The sequence below is a fragment of the Rattus norvegicus genome, chromosome 13 (assembly GCF_021556685.1).
Source record: "Rattus norvegicus strain SHRSP/BbbUtx chromosome 13, alternate assembly SHRSP_T2T, whole genome shotgun sequence".
In the NCBI taxonomy this organism is placed as follows: domain Eukaryota; kingdom Metazoa; phylum Chordata; class Mammalia; order Rodentia; family Muridae; genus Rattus; species Rattus norvegicus.
In genome coordinates, this window is record NC_141546.1 from 90,602,863 (window position 1) to 90,617,741 (window position 14,879).

Consider the following 14,879-nt stretch of genomic DNA (forward strand, 5'->3'; position numbering starts at 1 on the left):
TTTTGTCAAGCAGCTGGACATCAAGGACTGAACTCACATGCCTCTGGTCAAAGGAAGTGAGGGAGTGACTCAGAAAGGAATCCATATGAGACTGGCAAGGAGCCAGCCAGCACAGCACCAAGTTCCACCCAGTGGGCAGGTCAGAGCCAAGAATCCTGTGCCCATACAAGAACTTCACATGTGGGGGTGAAACGGGAGAAATGTGTAGATATTTAGAGACTTAGCAACTGTCCTGCCTGCATACCCCATATGAGGAACAACTTTAAAGAAAGACACTAGTCAAACATAAGAGGAAAAAAAACCCTCAACTCTCTGGACACTGTAAAAGAAAATAGAGGGAAAAAGAAATGAGCGGGGTATAATGTTTTCTGCATTATTATTTAATGCATTTGCTAAATAAAGATTCTTAATAGAGGCAATGCATGATGTTAAACAGGAGCAGGTGCATCAGGGCCCCTGAAATAATAGACCCCCGAAAAATTAAAATTTCTCCAGGGAATCCATGCAGGCTGAGTCATAGTGCCAGAGGAGCAGCTGTTTGCTGTGTATGTGTGTGTGTCAGCATGTTGTGTGTGCACATGTGAGTGTGTATATCTACATGTGTGTGTTTGTGTATGCATTTGTATGTATAAATTATGCATGGGCTATCAACTGTCCAAAACTTTTTAATAGCCACAGAACGATGATTTGCCTTTTTTTAACTGCAGCTTTCCAGATATTTATAGCAAGAGGCTATTGCAATATAATGAGAAAATGTCTAATTGTCCCTTTCAAAATAAAGTACTAAGCCACGGATGCTGGTGCACACCCATAATCCTTGCACTCAGTCGGTGGAGATAGGGGAATTGCCGCGAATTTGAGGTCATCTTGGATATCTGGTGAGACCCCGTTATAACTCAAAACATAAAGCCAAAACTGACAAGTAAAACAACAGCAGAGACGGGAGAGAGAGAAGGAGAGAGAGAGAGAGAGAGAGAGAGAGAGAGAGAGAGAGAGAGAGAGAGAGAGAGAGAGAGAGAGAGACAGCCAGACAGCCAGACAGACAGACAGACACTATAAGACAGGGAAATGCATAGAGGGAGAAAAGAGAAAACAAATAAGCAAACAAACAAAGCCCCAAGTCCCCGGTGGGCAGGCCCAGTCTTCACTTGATCCAGAGAATGAAGAATAATGCCTTTGGAGCCATGATTTATTGACACCTACATTACTGGCTTTGGGAGAGATTACACAAGTTAAAGACCTGTCAAGAATGTTATTCATGCATTTGTATCAGAATAATGATCTCCCTTGGAAATACGCTGGAATGCAAGCAGGGGCATATTCATAAATTGCCAACAGATGGGGAGAGAGGAGCATGCAGAAGCAGCAGATAGACAGACTAGGGAAGGAAGGAATCCATGGAAGCCTGAGAGACAGACTAGGGAAGGAAGGAATCCATGGAAGCCTGAGAGCTGCTGAGTGCCAAAGGGCAGAGGCGGGACTCTCAGTGCACTCTCTTGTGGTTCCACATGGCTGTATTCCCCTTCTGAGTGTGGGTTGGGGGTTCTCCCTTGTGTATTTGATTTTTTTTTTTTGTATTTCCAGCAAACAGCACCCCTCCCCCCATAAGCCTTCTGCTCAATGAAGGAACATTGAAAATGGTCCATTGTCACATTACTTTTTTTTTTTTTAAATTGGGGACTGCTGGTGTAAGTTAGCATTTGCTGAGTGTTGATGGCGCAGGGCTGGGGGAAAGCACTCTTTCGACAAGGGAGACACCTTTCCTTCTAGGCTCTGCTGGCTCCTGCTGACACTGCACCAGGAAGTCTGCTGAAATTGTGTTGGGCCTGGAGATGACAGGTAGCTCTCAGGAGTCATTTATGGTTTGACATCAACCCACAGCCCCCTGTTCCTCCTGGCGACCTGCTAGACAATCAAGACACAGGGATAATACCACCCAGGCTCCTGAGTCCAGGAATCTTCTCAAACATAAGCCACTGTCTGGTTCCTGAGAGAATGATGGTGATACACAGGACTAAATGGAAGTGGGCAGAAATCAGGCTGACAAGCCAGCAGGGGAAGGCAGCAACCTGGGGCTGTCTTAAAACATGAAATTCAAACTATGTTTATTAGACTGGTACATTTTCCATCAGCAGCTCTTAATCTTGGCTGCCCAGTGGACTCCTCGAGTTATTTCGGAGCTTGGCCTCTTTCCAAATGTTAGAATGTAAAAGTGCTCTGGTGGGGTGGAGGGGCGCATCCATCTATTTTTGAAGCCCCCAGGTTATTCTTGACAGTCACTGTTATAAACTGCTGCCTCACGAGTGGGAACTGAGGATCTATGGAGGGCAAAGCACATTTGTCCTCCTTTCCTTACCTGTCCTAAGCCTGAAGGACAATGTAAATGCATGTTCTGGATAGGATCTTGGTCGCTTCTCACAGAGACCAGAGTCTTTGTGGGCAACGGAATAACCTTCCTATTTTACAACGATTCAGAGTTGGGTGTCCACTAAATTTAAGGTCCTGCATGTGGAAAACAGAAGCAGTGCCTTCTTGAACCCTATTTCATTGCTGCACAAAGCAATATGTGGCAGACATTATCCTATATGTTTTCTAGATAAGAAAACAAGAATCGTGGGAGTTTATGGCACTTGTTCAAAGTGGCCACAGCTCTTAAACTGCTAAGTGTACCAAATACATCAATCAAATGTCAAACGTTATAGCTGTGGGATGCTGAAGGTTCCCCATGGCTCCCTGTAGTCAGTAGCATATAGCATAGTGAAAAGTCTGTGGTTAGATTATTAGTAGATTTTTCATATTATAAAAATATAATGGTGAACCCTGATTTACTTATTTATGTGGCTTTTACTTTTGGAGCTTCTGTGAACAATGGCTCCATAACTTTGGGCTTCAGATGAAGCAGTACCTCAGAGTGGGAGCCATGTCTAAAGAATCCACTCACCACATGGGCTATTAGTCAGAAGAGGAAAAAAATCAGCATCTCACAATCCTCTCTGAGAGCTGATGGCACACCCTCACTGGCCTAAGGACTTTTCACAAGGCCCCTACATCTCCAAATTTCTACTGCTTTGCAATGGTCCCAGTACTTGAGTCTGTCACCATGACAACGTAGATAGACCTAAAGGGCACTGTGTTTAGTGAAACAAGTCAGGCACAGAAATAAGAAGACCGATGGTCTCCCTGTTAAGTGGAATCTAAACAACACAACTCATGGAATACTAACAGTGGTTGCTAGAGACTTGAGGAGAATAGGGTTGGTAGAGTAGGGGACCAAATGGGACCAAGAGGGATGATTCCAGTGTTTGGCAAGAGGAATATGTTCTATTATTCTGTGTCTCACAGGGTGAGTAGAATTGACACAAATGACTTACCTCAATGTAGCTAGAAAAACTTGGATATATTTGCCATCAAGAAATGACAAAAGAAATGTATATGCTAATTGTTCTGAGCTAATCATTATTTTTAATGTACCAGTCCATACATCATACCTTATTTCCTAAATATGTACAAATATGTGCCAGTCAAATTCCCTTAAATATAAGAGATAATTACTATATAACATCTAATACTACTAAAAAATAGGGTTCTTCTGGGCTCCAGAAATGGTATTTTATTACAAGATGAATCCTGACTATGGATATGAGAGGTGAAGATGACATCACGAGTCTTCAGGTTGCAAGACCTGAGGAAGGATGGGGACCACCAAGAGAGGTAGGGACAGATGTAGGAGAGGGACTTAGAGAGTCACTGACGATGGAGCATTGAGGAGATGGAGACTGGGAACAAGGGGTATGGACGAATAGGAAAAGTAATTATAATACAAAATGCCAGTATCACTTATGAATTAATCATAAGATGGTTGTGAAACAAATGGGGCAAGAAAAGGCTTTATAAGTTAGAGGAAACAAAGGCCCTTGGCCATTGGCTAAGTCATAACCAAGAGTCAGTTATAACACTGGTACTGCAATGGAGGAATGGGTGTGGTTCCAGTCAGACCCTAGGGATAGGAGCCCTCGGGTACAGCCGAAAGGTGAGTCAGGACATCAGGCTACACCCTCCCTGTGCCACATAGCTTGGGCTGGCCTCTAGCCTTCCATTCTCCTATGCACTGGGATTGTAGTCATGTGCCACCAGGTCTGGCTTGTTTTAGTTTTAATCTCAGAAAATACAGATTGAGGTTGAAGATTATTTTCTAATAAAATGTTACTTACTATACCAGGATGTAATATGTCAAAACATATTATCACTAGATAAAAACTGTACCAGATAACAACCGACAAACCCATGGAAAGGTGCAAAGAGAAGCATAGAGATTTCTGAAGAATGGGCTTTAGGATGTTGGTGAGGAAATATGTTTCAGATCTTCACTGAAGACAAAGTGGACCCTGACTTCCTGAACAGCAGGGGTAGGGAACATGTTCTTCAGTGGGTGAGCAGATAGGCAAAAGAAAGACTACTACTCTTCCTCTCCCTCCTTCCCTCCTTCCCTCCTTCCCTCCCTCTCTCCCTCTCTCCCTCTCTCCCTCTCTTCCTCCCTCCTCTCTCTCTCTCTCTCTCTCTCTCTCTCTCTCTCTCTCTCTCTCTCTCTGTACATGCATAAAAATCCACCTCTGTACATGCATAAAAATCCACGACAAATAAAATGAAGACCAGAATTCACACACATCATGGTAGTTTATCTAATCCGTATCTTTAAAAAAAATGCCTTTTTTTTTTTTTTACAGGTAATCGCCACATTGTTGTCACAGTGAAGCCTCTAGTTCTTTACTGGTGAACAGTGTTAGACTGACTGCCACAGGAGCTGAGGTGCATGCACAGAAGAGTGAATATACATGATGACGATTAAGGTAGTGATAAGCACTCGAAGAGGCTTTAACTTAGTCTATAGAATCTGCTGTCACCCTGGATGAGAAAGTGGAGGCACAGATAGTTTGGTATCCTGGTAGAGATCTCACAGCTGCTAAGTAGGCAGATCCTACAGGCTTTCTGGAATCTGCTAATTACCTAATGTGTGGAGAGGGCACCCAAGCTGTACTTTGCAAACGACCTTCTGGATCATTGCACACTCTTACTCCTCATTAACTGCACCAAATCCTGTGCAATTTAAAAACTATCCAAATTTTCCAAAATCAAACAAGTTCAATGTATCATCAGTTGGCAATCATGCCAGTTGGGAGCTCTCTGGGAGGCCAGCATCTAATTGATTTCACATAAATGCATCTCTTCAACATTCCATTGTCTCAGCTCATTAATTATTTCATGTGGTACCTCACAGTGAAATCAGAAGGAACGGGTACTCTTCTCTGCATGGATCAGGTAGCCCTACTGATCAGTCTCCAGCAGTCACATTTCTTGGCTTTTCCCAAAACATCTTGATTTCATTAAAAAAAAAACTATCATTTTATCTTATAAATTAGCAATCAAAATGTCCCGTAAATTTTAATATTATATTAGAGAAAGTCATCATCGTGGCAGAAAGAAATAAAATCTCTTTTTCCTAGCTAAGCATTTTCACTAATTTCAAGGCATGGTTGCCATGGCACTGTAGGCTCTACTAGCCTTCAGCTGGGCCTTGAGACAATGCAAAGGACAGAAGGAAACGGGCAAGGAGGCTGATGACCCTAGTGACATGTAAGAGAGGTAAAATGAGGGGTTTACTGTGAGAATCAAAACAGCATCATTTGGAGACAGCTCAGTGAGCGCCTTTGGTGCAAATATGAAGACCCATGATCAATTCCCAGGATGCATATGATAACCTAGGCTTAGTACAGTGCTTATGTAATTCCAGTACTGGAGAAGTAGATAAAGGCTCACTGACTCAGGAGTTCAGCCTAATGAGGTGACCCACTCAGGGACCCTGTCTTTCTATATGAGGTGTGTAGTTTCAAAGGAATGGTACCTGAAGTTGACCTCTCTCCTTTTACAGGCAAGCACACATACATCCATGTATCCTCACACATATATATGTGCACACACACTCATATATGTGCAGCAGCACACATATGCATGTGCACCCTCACACACACATATGCACACATGCATGCACTCATACATGTGGAGTCAAATACATACAACATTTTTTAAAGCAATGTCAGTTTCCAGGCAATATTTTTGTAAAGCCCACATTTATCATTCCTGCTAATAACAGCGGCCACTCTTTCTTACAAGCTTGCCTCTCATCTAGATGAGACACTGATCCCGGAGACGTGTTTCTTTGTGTCTGTCTGCTGCCGAGCTGGACCTGCCTGCCCGAGTGTACAGTTCTGTGGGATGTTTTGCCTACAGTCACATTGTAATATATTGGTGCCTTGGGTTATACTTCCTGCTCATCTCTCTGCTGTTTATGTTCCCCTGGAGCACTTTGCAGGCTCCGTTAGTTTAGAAATAACTGTCATGGTTGACTATTCTCCATTAGATAAAAGACAGTTTCTGTAAAAGAGATGAAGAGGGGGCTGCAAATGTGACTCAGTGGGTAGAGAGCTTACCTAGCCTGCAGGAGACCCTGGGTTCAATGCCCGCACTGCACAGATGTGATGGCTTACATCGGCAATCCCATTACATGAAGGTTGAAGGCAGGAGGACCCAGACATTCAGGACAGCCTTGGCTACATAGCAGGTTTGAGGGCAACATAAATTACTTGAGATTCCATCTCCAAAAAAAAAAAATCACTATCATAACAAAGAACACGAAGGAAACTTGATCTGTTTCTGATGCAGAAAGAATATGGACCAAGGGTGTGGCTTCACAGTAGAACATTTTCCTGGCATGCACAAGGCCCTGGGTTCAGTTATTCCCAGCATAATTAAAGAAAAACAGTCAGACACAGCATATAGAATGAGCAGGTTAGGACACCACTGGTAAAGAACTAGATCCTAGCTGAGCGTAGGGGTCCAGAGCTTGGACCCAGCACTTGGGAGGCAGAAGCAGGATTATCTCAGTGAATCCAAGGCCAGCCATTTCTGTATAGCAAATTCCAGGACAACCAGGGATACTGAGGCTATCCTGTCTCAAAACAAACAGAATACAAAGAGCAACAAAAGAGCCACAGCTAGATCCTAGAATGCATTTCTGCTTCTAAGGTTTTAAAACTCGAGATTTGTGCCAGGCTGGGTCTGGCTTCACCACAGACTAACGATGAATGAGCTTTCTTGGCCCATAGTCCCTTTTTCTTTCCTTTTCAACAAAAGTGCCCATGGTCATCTCTTCTCTGTCTCAACACTGAGTGTTTGGGGTGTCCTTTGACATATAGGCAGTCTTTTAAATTCACATGTTTCCAAACCAAGAGAGTCCCTCATGCAGATCCAGAACCGTGAGCCTCTCGTGCCATGGATTTGATTACATTTGAGGATGCACTGATTTGTATTTTGCATGTGGAAGAGAATGAATTACTGTGGTCAGAAAATGGTCTGTGTTGTATCATTTCCAAAGATGGCAACCAACCGGCCCACTCAGTTCCTGGATGTGTATCCTCTCGTCTTGTGTATGTGACTTGCTTAAACCAACAAAATAAGATGGATGGATGGATACAGCACCTTGGAACGCTGGATCTCAAGCCAACAGGCCTTTGAGAGATTCTGCTCTTTTATGGATCCAACCACAATATAAAGAACTCAAATTCTTTTACAGAATCCTAAGAAAGAACCAACAAGAGATGCAGCCACTGAGAAGGCGTTTCAGCCTTCTCAGTTGAGATGTTGAACATATTCCATTTAATCTGACTGTTCTGGCCTCAGGTAATCTATCCTCCCCAAATCACTGCATAAATTATTGTCTTTAAACCCTGCCCCAAACCACAAGTAAGTAAACGATCTTTGTTTTCCCAATCACTAAATTGTGGATGATACATTATGTAACAATAAAACCTGAAACACATGTTTGAATGGTATAGAAGTAAGAATATGATGAACACAATATTCACTTAATAAATTTACTCAAAGTCTTCAGTACGACTGTTGTGGTTTTTGTTTGTTTTTACTTATTTTCTGATAACCATTACTTTAAAATAGTCAAAGTGGTACAACTGGATGAATACTAGATTTCAAGACAGCCATCAAGAGTGATGGGAAGTTTTGTCAATAGGATGTATATGCAAAGAAACAAAACTGATTTGACCCAGGACCCATACAGGGCATTTAAATATAGGCTAGTGTTCATATACATGAATAGGAGCTCAATGCAAACCACCGTAGTTTACCAGTATAAAGAAAAAGACATCAAAGTTACGAAGATCTTTTTCATTTTCTCTTCAGAGTACTTAATTCAGAAATCACCTTTTCTTATCTACACAAAAGCGACAGAGTCAAAGACGTGCAACTATCCTGAGAAGTGTGACTCCATTATTTTAAAAAGTTAGTTCAGGGGCTTAAAGATGAATTGTATAACACAACTGAACAAAATACACTTCTCAGCCGGCAGATAGATGTGCAAGCCCGCAAACTACACAACACAGGATTCTCGGCCATGCTGTAGGAAGGTGCTATGATGTGGGTGGCATCCTCAAAGCCATGCTGCTTGGGAGACAGTGTACACAGAGCCTCTTGCAGACAAAGATGAAACGCGAGCTTGCCCTGAACAAACCTGGGGTGATCATAGTAGTGGAATGACACATGATTAACAATGGGACAGCTCTATAAATGCACACACATGTGCTCATGTGCTCTCGGGGGAGATGGGATTTGGAAACTGAGCTGGTCTGGTTACGTTGAGGCTAAGGACAGTAAAGAGTGTAAAATGCACACAAAATCATCTCAAGCATAGAGGATGTGGCTTACCTGACATGCAGATGGGTGGGTGTGGTTGAGGTCCCAATGGGAAGACACTATGTCGACAGACTTTTTGGCCATGTTGAGTAAGTTCATCCAGCCTTGGAAGAGCGGTAAGTGAAATGGGGCATCCTCAGAGTAGTTAAGGCCTTCAGGAATGTTTTCCACAAGAGCGATTCTTTAAAAAGATTTTGAAAACAAACAGATAAAACCTTGTCAAATTTGAAGCCATTAATCTTATCACCTGCATTCAGAGAAACATGGAAGATGATCTTTAAGTTTTTTGGTTTTATATATATATATATATATATATATATATATATATATATATATATATATACAATTTCTGTTTGTTTACCAAATGCCCCTTACCCTAACCTGAGGTGTTTTGAAAGTTGATACTGTTTTTCTTTAGTTAGCATTCACTTGTATTTCAGAAAAATATAGCACATACCATTAATGTGTTTTAAATTAATCTTGAAAATGAAAATATATCCGTGTTTCCTGTGAATGTATTTTCCCTTCAGAAACATTCTCCTAATGCTTCCCCTGGCATGATCCAATTCTTTTATAAGATACCACTCCTGAAAGCTGTTTGAGATCATAAATTAAATTTTTCATATCCGCAGCATCTAATACAATGTTGGATATATTGGAATTCAATAACTGTAGTTATTACGGCTTAACACTCCTCTTGGTGCCTCCCAGCTCAAGGAGAAAAGCAACACGGAGAAGAAAATTATAAAACTCAGAACTGCATTAAAGTCAGAGATAAAGAATATGTAAAATAGGCAGTAATGGTGCCCACCTCTGATCCCAGCACTTGGGAGACAGAGGCAGATGGATCTCTGTGAGTTTGAGGCCAGCCTGCTCTACAGAACAAGTTCCAAAATAGCCAAGGCTACACAGATAAAAATTGTGTAAAACCTCCCACCAGAAAAATATGTAAAATGATGGTAATAATCATAGCATAGATAAATCAGCAGCATCCTATTGATCTTTCTGCTCATATATTTCTAATATAATAGAAACATGTCTGTCATGGGCACTGCATTTCAGACTGTTTCCCACTACTGATTTAGGTGACACATAGATTCTTTGTTTTTTATTTTTGAGATTGCATTTTAACTACTATATTTCTCCCTCCCCTTTTCTTTCTTCAAGCCCTCCTATATACCTCCCCATTTTTCTTCAAATTCATCACCTTCCCCACTTTTCATTGATTGTGATTGCAGACACATGGAGTCTTAACAAAAGGATGAAAATTTTGTTTCCAGTTTGCTAAATGCACATTCTTCTGTAAATGGACAATGAATTCTGTGTTACAATGCTTCCATCACGATGATTTGACTTATTCACAGTTGAATGCCCGGAGAGAGGTACAGAGTTCAGGGCTGGAATGGAGCTCAGTGGTAGATCATATACTTATCATGCATGAGGTCATGGGGTTTGATTGATAGCACTACGTACACACACACACACACCCCTTTACAATCAAAACTCAGTAAATGGTTATCAATGAGTTTCAGCTTTCACCACACAATATAGCATTTCCTAATAAAATCATTAACTGGTATTCTTTTTGAAACTCCATTTAGCATGAATCAAAAATGAAAATATTACAAAAAAATCATGAGGGATAAATTTGGTGTATCAGAGCTAGACTAAGATTTGGATTCATGGCCCAAGATATTCTCCGTGCTGGAGAGCTATCACTCTATGTCCACCCAAGAGCTCACTAATGTTTGTTGATTTCCTAGTAGGAAAGGACAATCGAGTCACAACATGTAACACAGAAGTGACTGTTAACATCTTCCTTGTCCCTCAGTGACTTACAACCGATAGAGAGCTTGTTCCAAACACACTGACTTGTCGGAAACGCATTGCAGTGAGATAAGATGTGGGGGAAAAGTGATTAGAACATGGGCAAAGAGGAAAACTATAATTCTGGGCAGGACACCTGAAATTGGAGGAGACAGGATCTGATGTGACTCTGAGGCCTGGGAGCTTTAGGATTAAGCTAGAAGATGAAGGGGCTGGGGGTTGAAGGAAATGTTTATATCTGGACATTTTTTAGTTGGTGAGTCAAGAAGCAAGGGAGGTAGAAGAGTCAGGTGAGGTGGAGGAGACTGGAAACATCCATTGAGCCAATCCCATGGAGACCGTGGACAGAGGAGACATTTGGACATGGTTTTGATGCATTTGGCAGCCACTGGATGTGTTCCCAAGGGCTAGCTCTAGCAGTACACCTGCATGTGACTTGAAGGGAGACATGGGGATTAGTTGTTGACTAGAAAAGGGTAGGGGAGGTTGGGATACCTCTGGCATGGAAAACAGTAAGTTTGAATTAGAACATGGGATGAAAAGCATGCAGCAGGCATTTTAGATGCCGTGTCTCAAAGATGTTGTGCTATATGAGTACAAGAACATGTAAATGAGAACCAGACCATCCCATGGATTCTGATTTTCCTTCGCAGACAGCATGATGACTCTGAGCTGGCTCTAGAGTCACCATCAATGGTTTCCTTACAGATCCCTGTGCTCTTTTTCAAATCATTTTTCTTTCATAGTTGAACTAAGAAAGAAATTCAAGGATGTTGCCCAATTTGAACTTGCTTCTGACAGTTCCCACTGGCCTTAGACTGCTTCCACCCCCCACGCACACTGAGGACATTTCCACTCTGCCTGCCTCCCTGCAGCTCCGTGGGACTCAAATGCCTTGTCTGAGGCTTCAACCACAGTAGCATCTTCTTTGCTGCTTTTCTTTCCAGAGTCTGATGCAGCAAATGCACCCCCATGTCCCAATTCCTATACCAGTCATGCATGATCTCTAATTTCCAATTTAAATATTTCTCTGTAGGCTCCTCTATGATCATGACATAGGTGACATTTCCTTATTTTCAGTGTCCAAGGTAACATGTTATTCCCCTGTCATTCTATACATCACTCTCAAAATTTCCATTTCCAAGATTGTTTTCCTAGATGGTGTGGTGTGATGTGTATGTGTATGTGTATGTGTGTGTGTGTGTGTGTGTGTGTGTATCAGTGTGTCTGTGTGTGTGTCTATGTATGTGTGTGCTTGTGCACATCTGTGTTTGTATGTTATTTGTGTGCATCCCTGTGTATCTGTGTGTGTGGGATTGTAGTACATTATTGTATGTCTGTGTGTTGTATGTGCGCTATGCATTTGTGCTTGTATATGTTATATATGCACATCTGTGTCTCTCTGTGTGTATGTATGCATTTGTGCCTGTGTATCTGTGTGTGGTGTGTGTGTATGTGTGCATGTGTATGCATGTATGTGTGTACCTGTATGTGTATGTGCATCTGTGTATGTGCATCTGGGTATGCATGCTGTATTGTGTGGTATATATGTGCATTTGTGTCTGTGTGTATGTATGTGTGTGCACATCTGTGTCTATGTGTGCATCTATGTTTGTGTGTTCTCTCTCTCTGTGTGTGTGTGTGTGTGTGTGTGTGTGTGTGTGTGAGGGAGAGAGAGAGAGAGAGAGAGAGAGAGAGAGAGAGAGAGAGAGAGAGAGATAGATTATGTGTCCATGCTTTTATGTATATACAAAACAAAGAACATGTTTATTTGATTCAGGTTTACATCCCCGGTACCTAATACACTGTGCAGGAGGTACCCAAAGAAACTGTAAACCATCTTTTATTAAAATCTGAACAACTGGATAAACAGGAATTGGGTCAGGTAAAGATAATAAGAAACTTGAAAAGAAAGGTAAAATGAAACTTGACACGGTTATAAAGGTAGAAAAGACAAAAAGAAAACCACCTTAAAGTCTGATGTAAAAGAAATGCTTGTGTTTGGGAAGTCAAGGTGAGATAGGGTTAAAAGTTGTCAACTCCAAAACACACAGAGGTGGTAAACAGTGACTGAAGGCAGATATTTTAATTCCATCCACATGTGAAGTCCAGTTATCTGTTAGAATCTAGACAGAGTGGGAATAAATGATTCAAGGTCATCAGCAGTTTTGGGCTCCTGACAAACAATTCACACTTTAAAAAGCCATGCAACAAGCAGTAAAGTATCCCCCCATCAATCTGAAAACACAATTGAGGGTTATAGAACGATGATATAATTGTAGATAGATTTATGCCAAGCCATTCTTTCTAGGGTGCCATGTGGTCTCTGCTGGGCATAGAAATAAGTCAGGGTCCCTCATTTTATTTGGAAATCCTGGTGCTCTTTTCATTAAATCTATGTAGAATTCATGGATGATTTATAAACTTGTATTTAGAATTTTTTATTTTCCTTAATCTCTAATTAAAATTCAGCATTCCAAACATTTATGAACACAGGGAAAAAACAGAGAAATTTTAGCAGAATCTTTTATTTAAGCAGCATTAAGAATTTTCATATCATTGGTCCCTGCGTTGGGAAGCAAAATCAAGTGTATCTCTGAGTTCAAGGTAGATCAAGGTTCTGTCTAAATTTTTTTATTTTATTTTGCTTTATTTATTTTTGATATCCAGGTTATTTCTATTTCCCGCAAAAGAGAGGGAAGAAATATTGTCAGAGCTGGAGGGAATACATTCCTGTAGTGAGACAGCATTGCTGGGCATGACAGTTCCATACATGAACTCACAGAGACTGTGACTGCATTTACAAGACCTGCCCAAGACCAAGTCAGCCAGAATTCCAGCATAGATGACGGAGGGCTCTGGAACCCCTCCCTAGCTGAGTGCTATAGGCAGTTGATGACTGATGAGAGGCTGAGAGGCACTTTTCTTCAGGAATGCAGTCTCTGAGACACATGAGACCCACAATCTAGAAAATGATCCTAAACTGTTGTACATATAGGAAGCACTAAATGGATTTGGTGGGTACCAAATATGAGAGGTGGAAAGAAAGGGGAAATGAAGTTGAGAGGGAGAGAGAGGGGAGATAAAGCAGAGAGGAAGAGAAAAAGTTGAATTTGAGAGAAAAAAAGGGGAGTAGGGGAGAATTTGGAGAGGAAGGAAAAGGAATTGAGCGAGAGTGGATTGGATCCAAGCATACTATATGCATCCATAAATATTAAATAATTTAAAAGTAATTTTCATTTTTTTCGAGAACAAAATGATATCATGTACGCCACTTTTCACAGTGCAAGAGTAAGGAGTATGTATGGTGAGTGGCCCATCATATTTTATGAGAAAGCACAGGTTTCTAAGGTGCTCTGCTGTATTTTTCACAAACCCTACATGTTGAAAATCTCCAGCCTTCTCAAAAATCAGTGTTGGTTCCAATTGTGAAGCCAGGAGAAGTTGCCAAGTCTATACCTTTAAAATTTGGGGGCTTATTTGTCATAATCAATGGAGAGAAAATAGATAATCAAAATTCACAAAACAGTAGATGTGGTGGTTTGAATATACTTGACCCATGGGAAGTGGCAGTATTAGGAGGTATAGCCTTGTTAGAATAGGTGCAGCCTTGTTGGAAGAAGTGATCACTGTGTAGGCAGGCTTCGGAAAAGAGTCTCCTCATGGTTGTCTTCGGATCAAGATGTAGAAGTCTTGGCTCCTCTAACACAGTGTCTGCCTGCAGGGTGCCATGCTTCCCACCATTACAATAATGGACTAAACCTCTGAAACTGTAAGCCAGTCCCAATTAAATAGTTTCCTTATAAGAGTTGCCTTACTCATGGTGTCTCTTCACAGCCATGAAAACTGTAAGACAATAGACCACTATGCTTCATAATCTTCCCAAAGGCAGTTTGGTGTGAATTCTTACTAAGAATTAGTGTCTTAACAACGTGGCAACTTTTCATTACTGTCAAGATGATACAGATATTGAACCTATAATTTACCATGTGAAAAGGGGGGCTACATTAGAATCTCCCATATAAGGAAAGAAAACAAAAAAGACAACTGGTACCAACCCAGACCTGAAGATGCAATCACTTGTTACTGAATTGTTTTCTCTTTTAATTGGAAATTTTATTTACATTTCAAATGTTATCCCCTTTTCTGGTTTCTTCTCCATAGACCCCCTATACCATCCCCTCCCCCTGCTTCTATGAGGGTGCTCCCCCACCCACCCAACCCTTTCTGCCTCCCCACCCTGACATTCCCCTATACTGGGGCATTGAGCCTTGGCAGGACCAAGGGCTTCT

General features: G+C 41.4%; 1 protein-coding gene across 6 annotated transcripts in view; it reads right to left on the minus strand.

Moving 5' to 3' along the window:
* Positions 1–14,879, minus strand: part of Pld5 (phospholipase D family, member 5) — a 355,705-nt gene that overhangs the window by 131,657 nt on the left and 209,169 nt on the right. For all 6 annotated transcript variants that reach the window (XR_015635137.1, XR_015635138.1, XM_087580311.1 and 3 more), the window contains exon 3: positions 8,773–8,941. Coding sequence is in view for 4 of the 6 variants with exons in the window: in XM_087580311.1 (XP_087436437.1) it covers positions 8,773–8,941 (169 nt within the window). In the remaining 2 variants the exon portion in view is untranslated. The remainder of the gene's footprint in view (positions 1–8,772; positions 8,942–14,879) is intronic.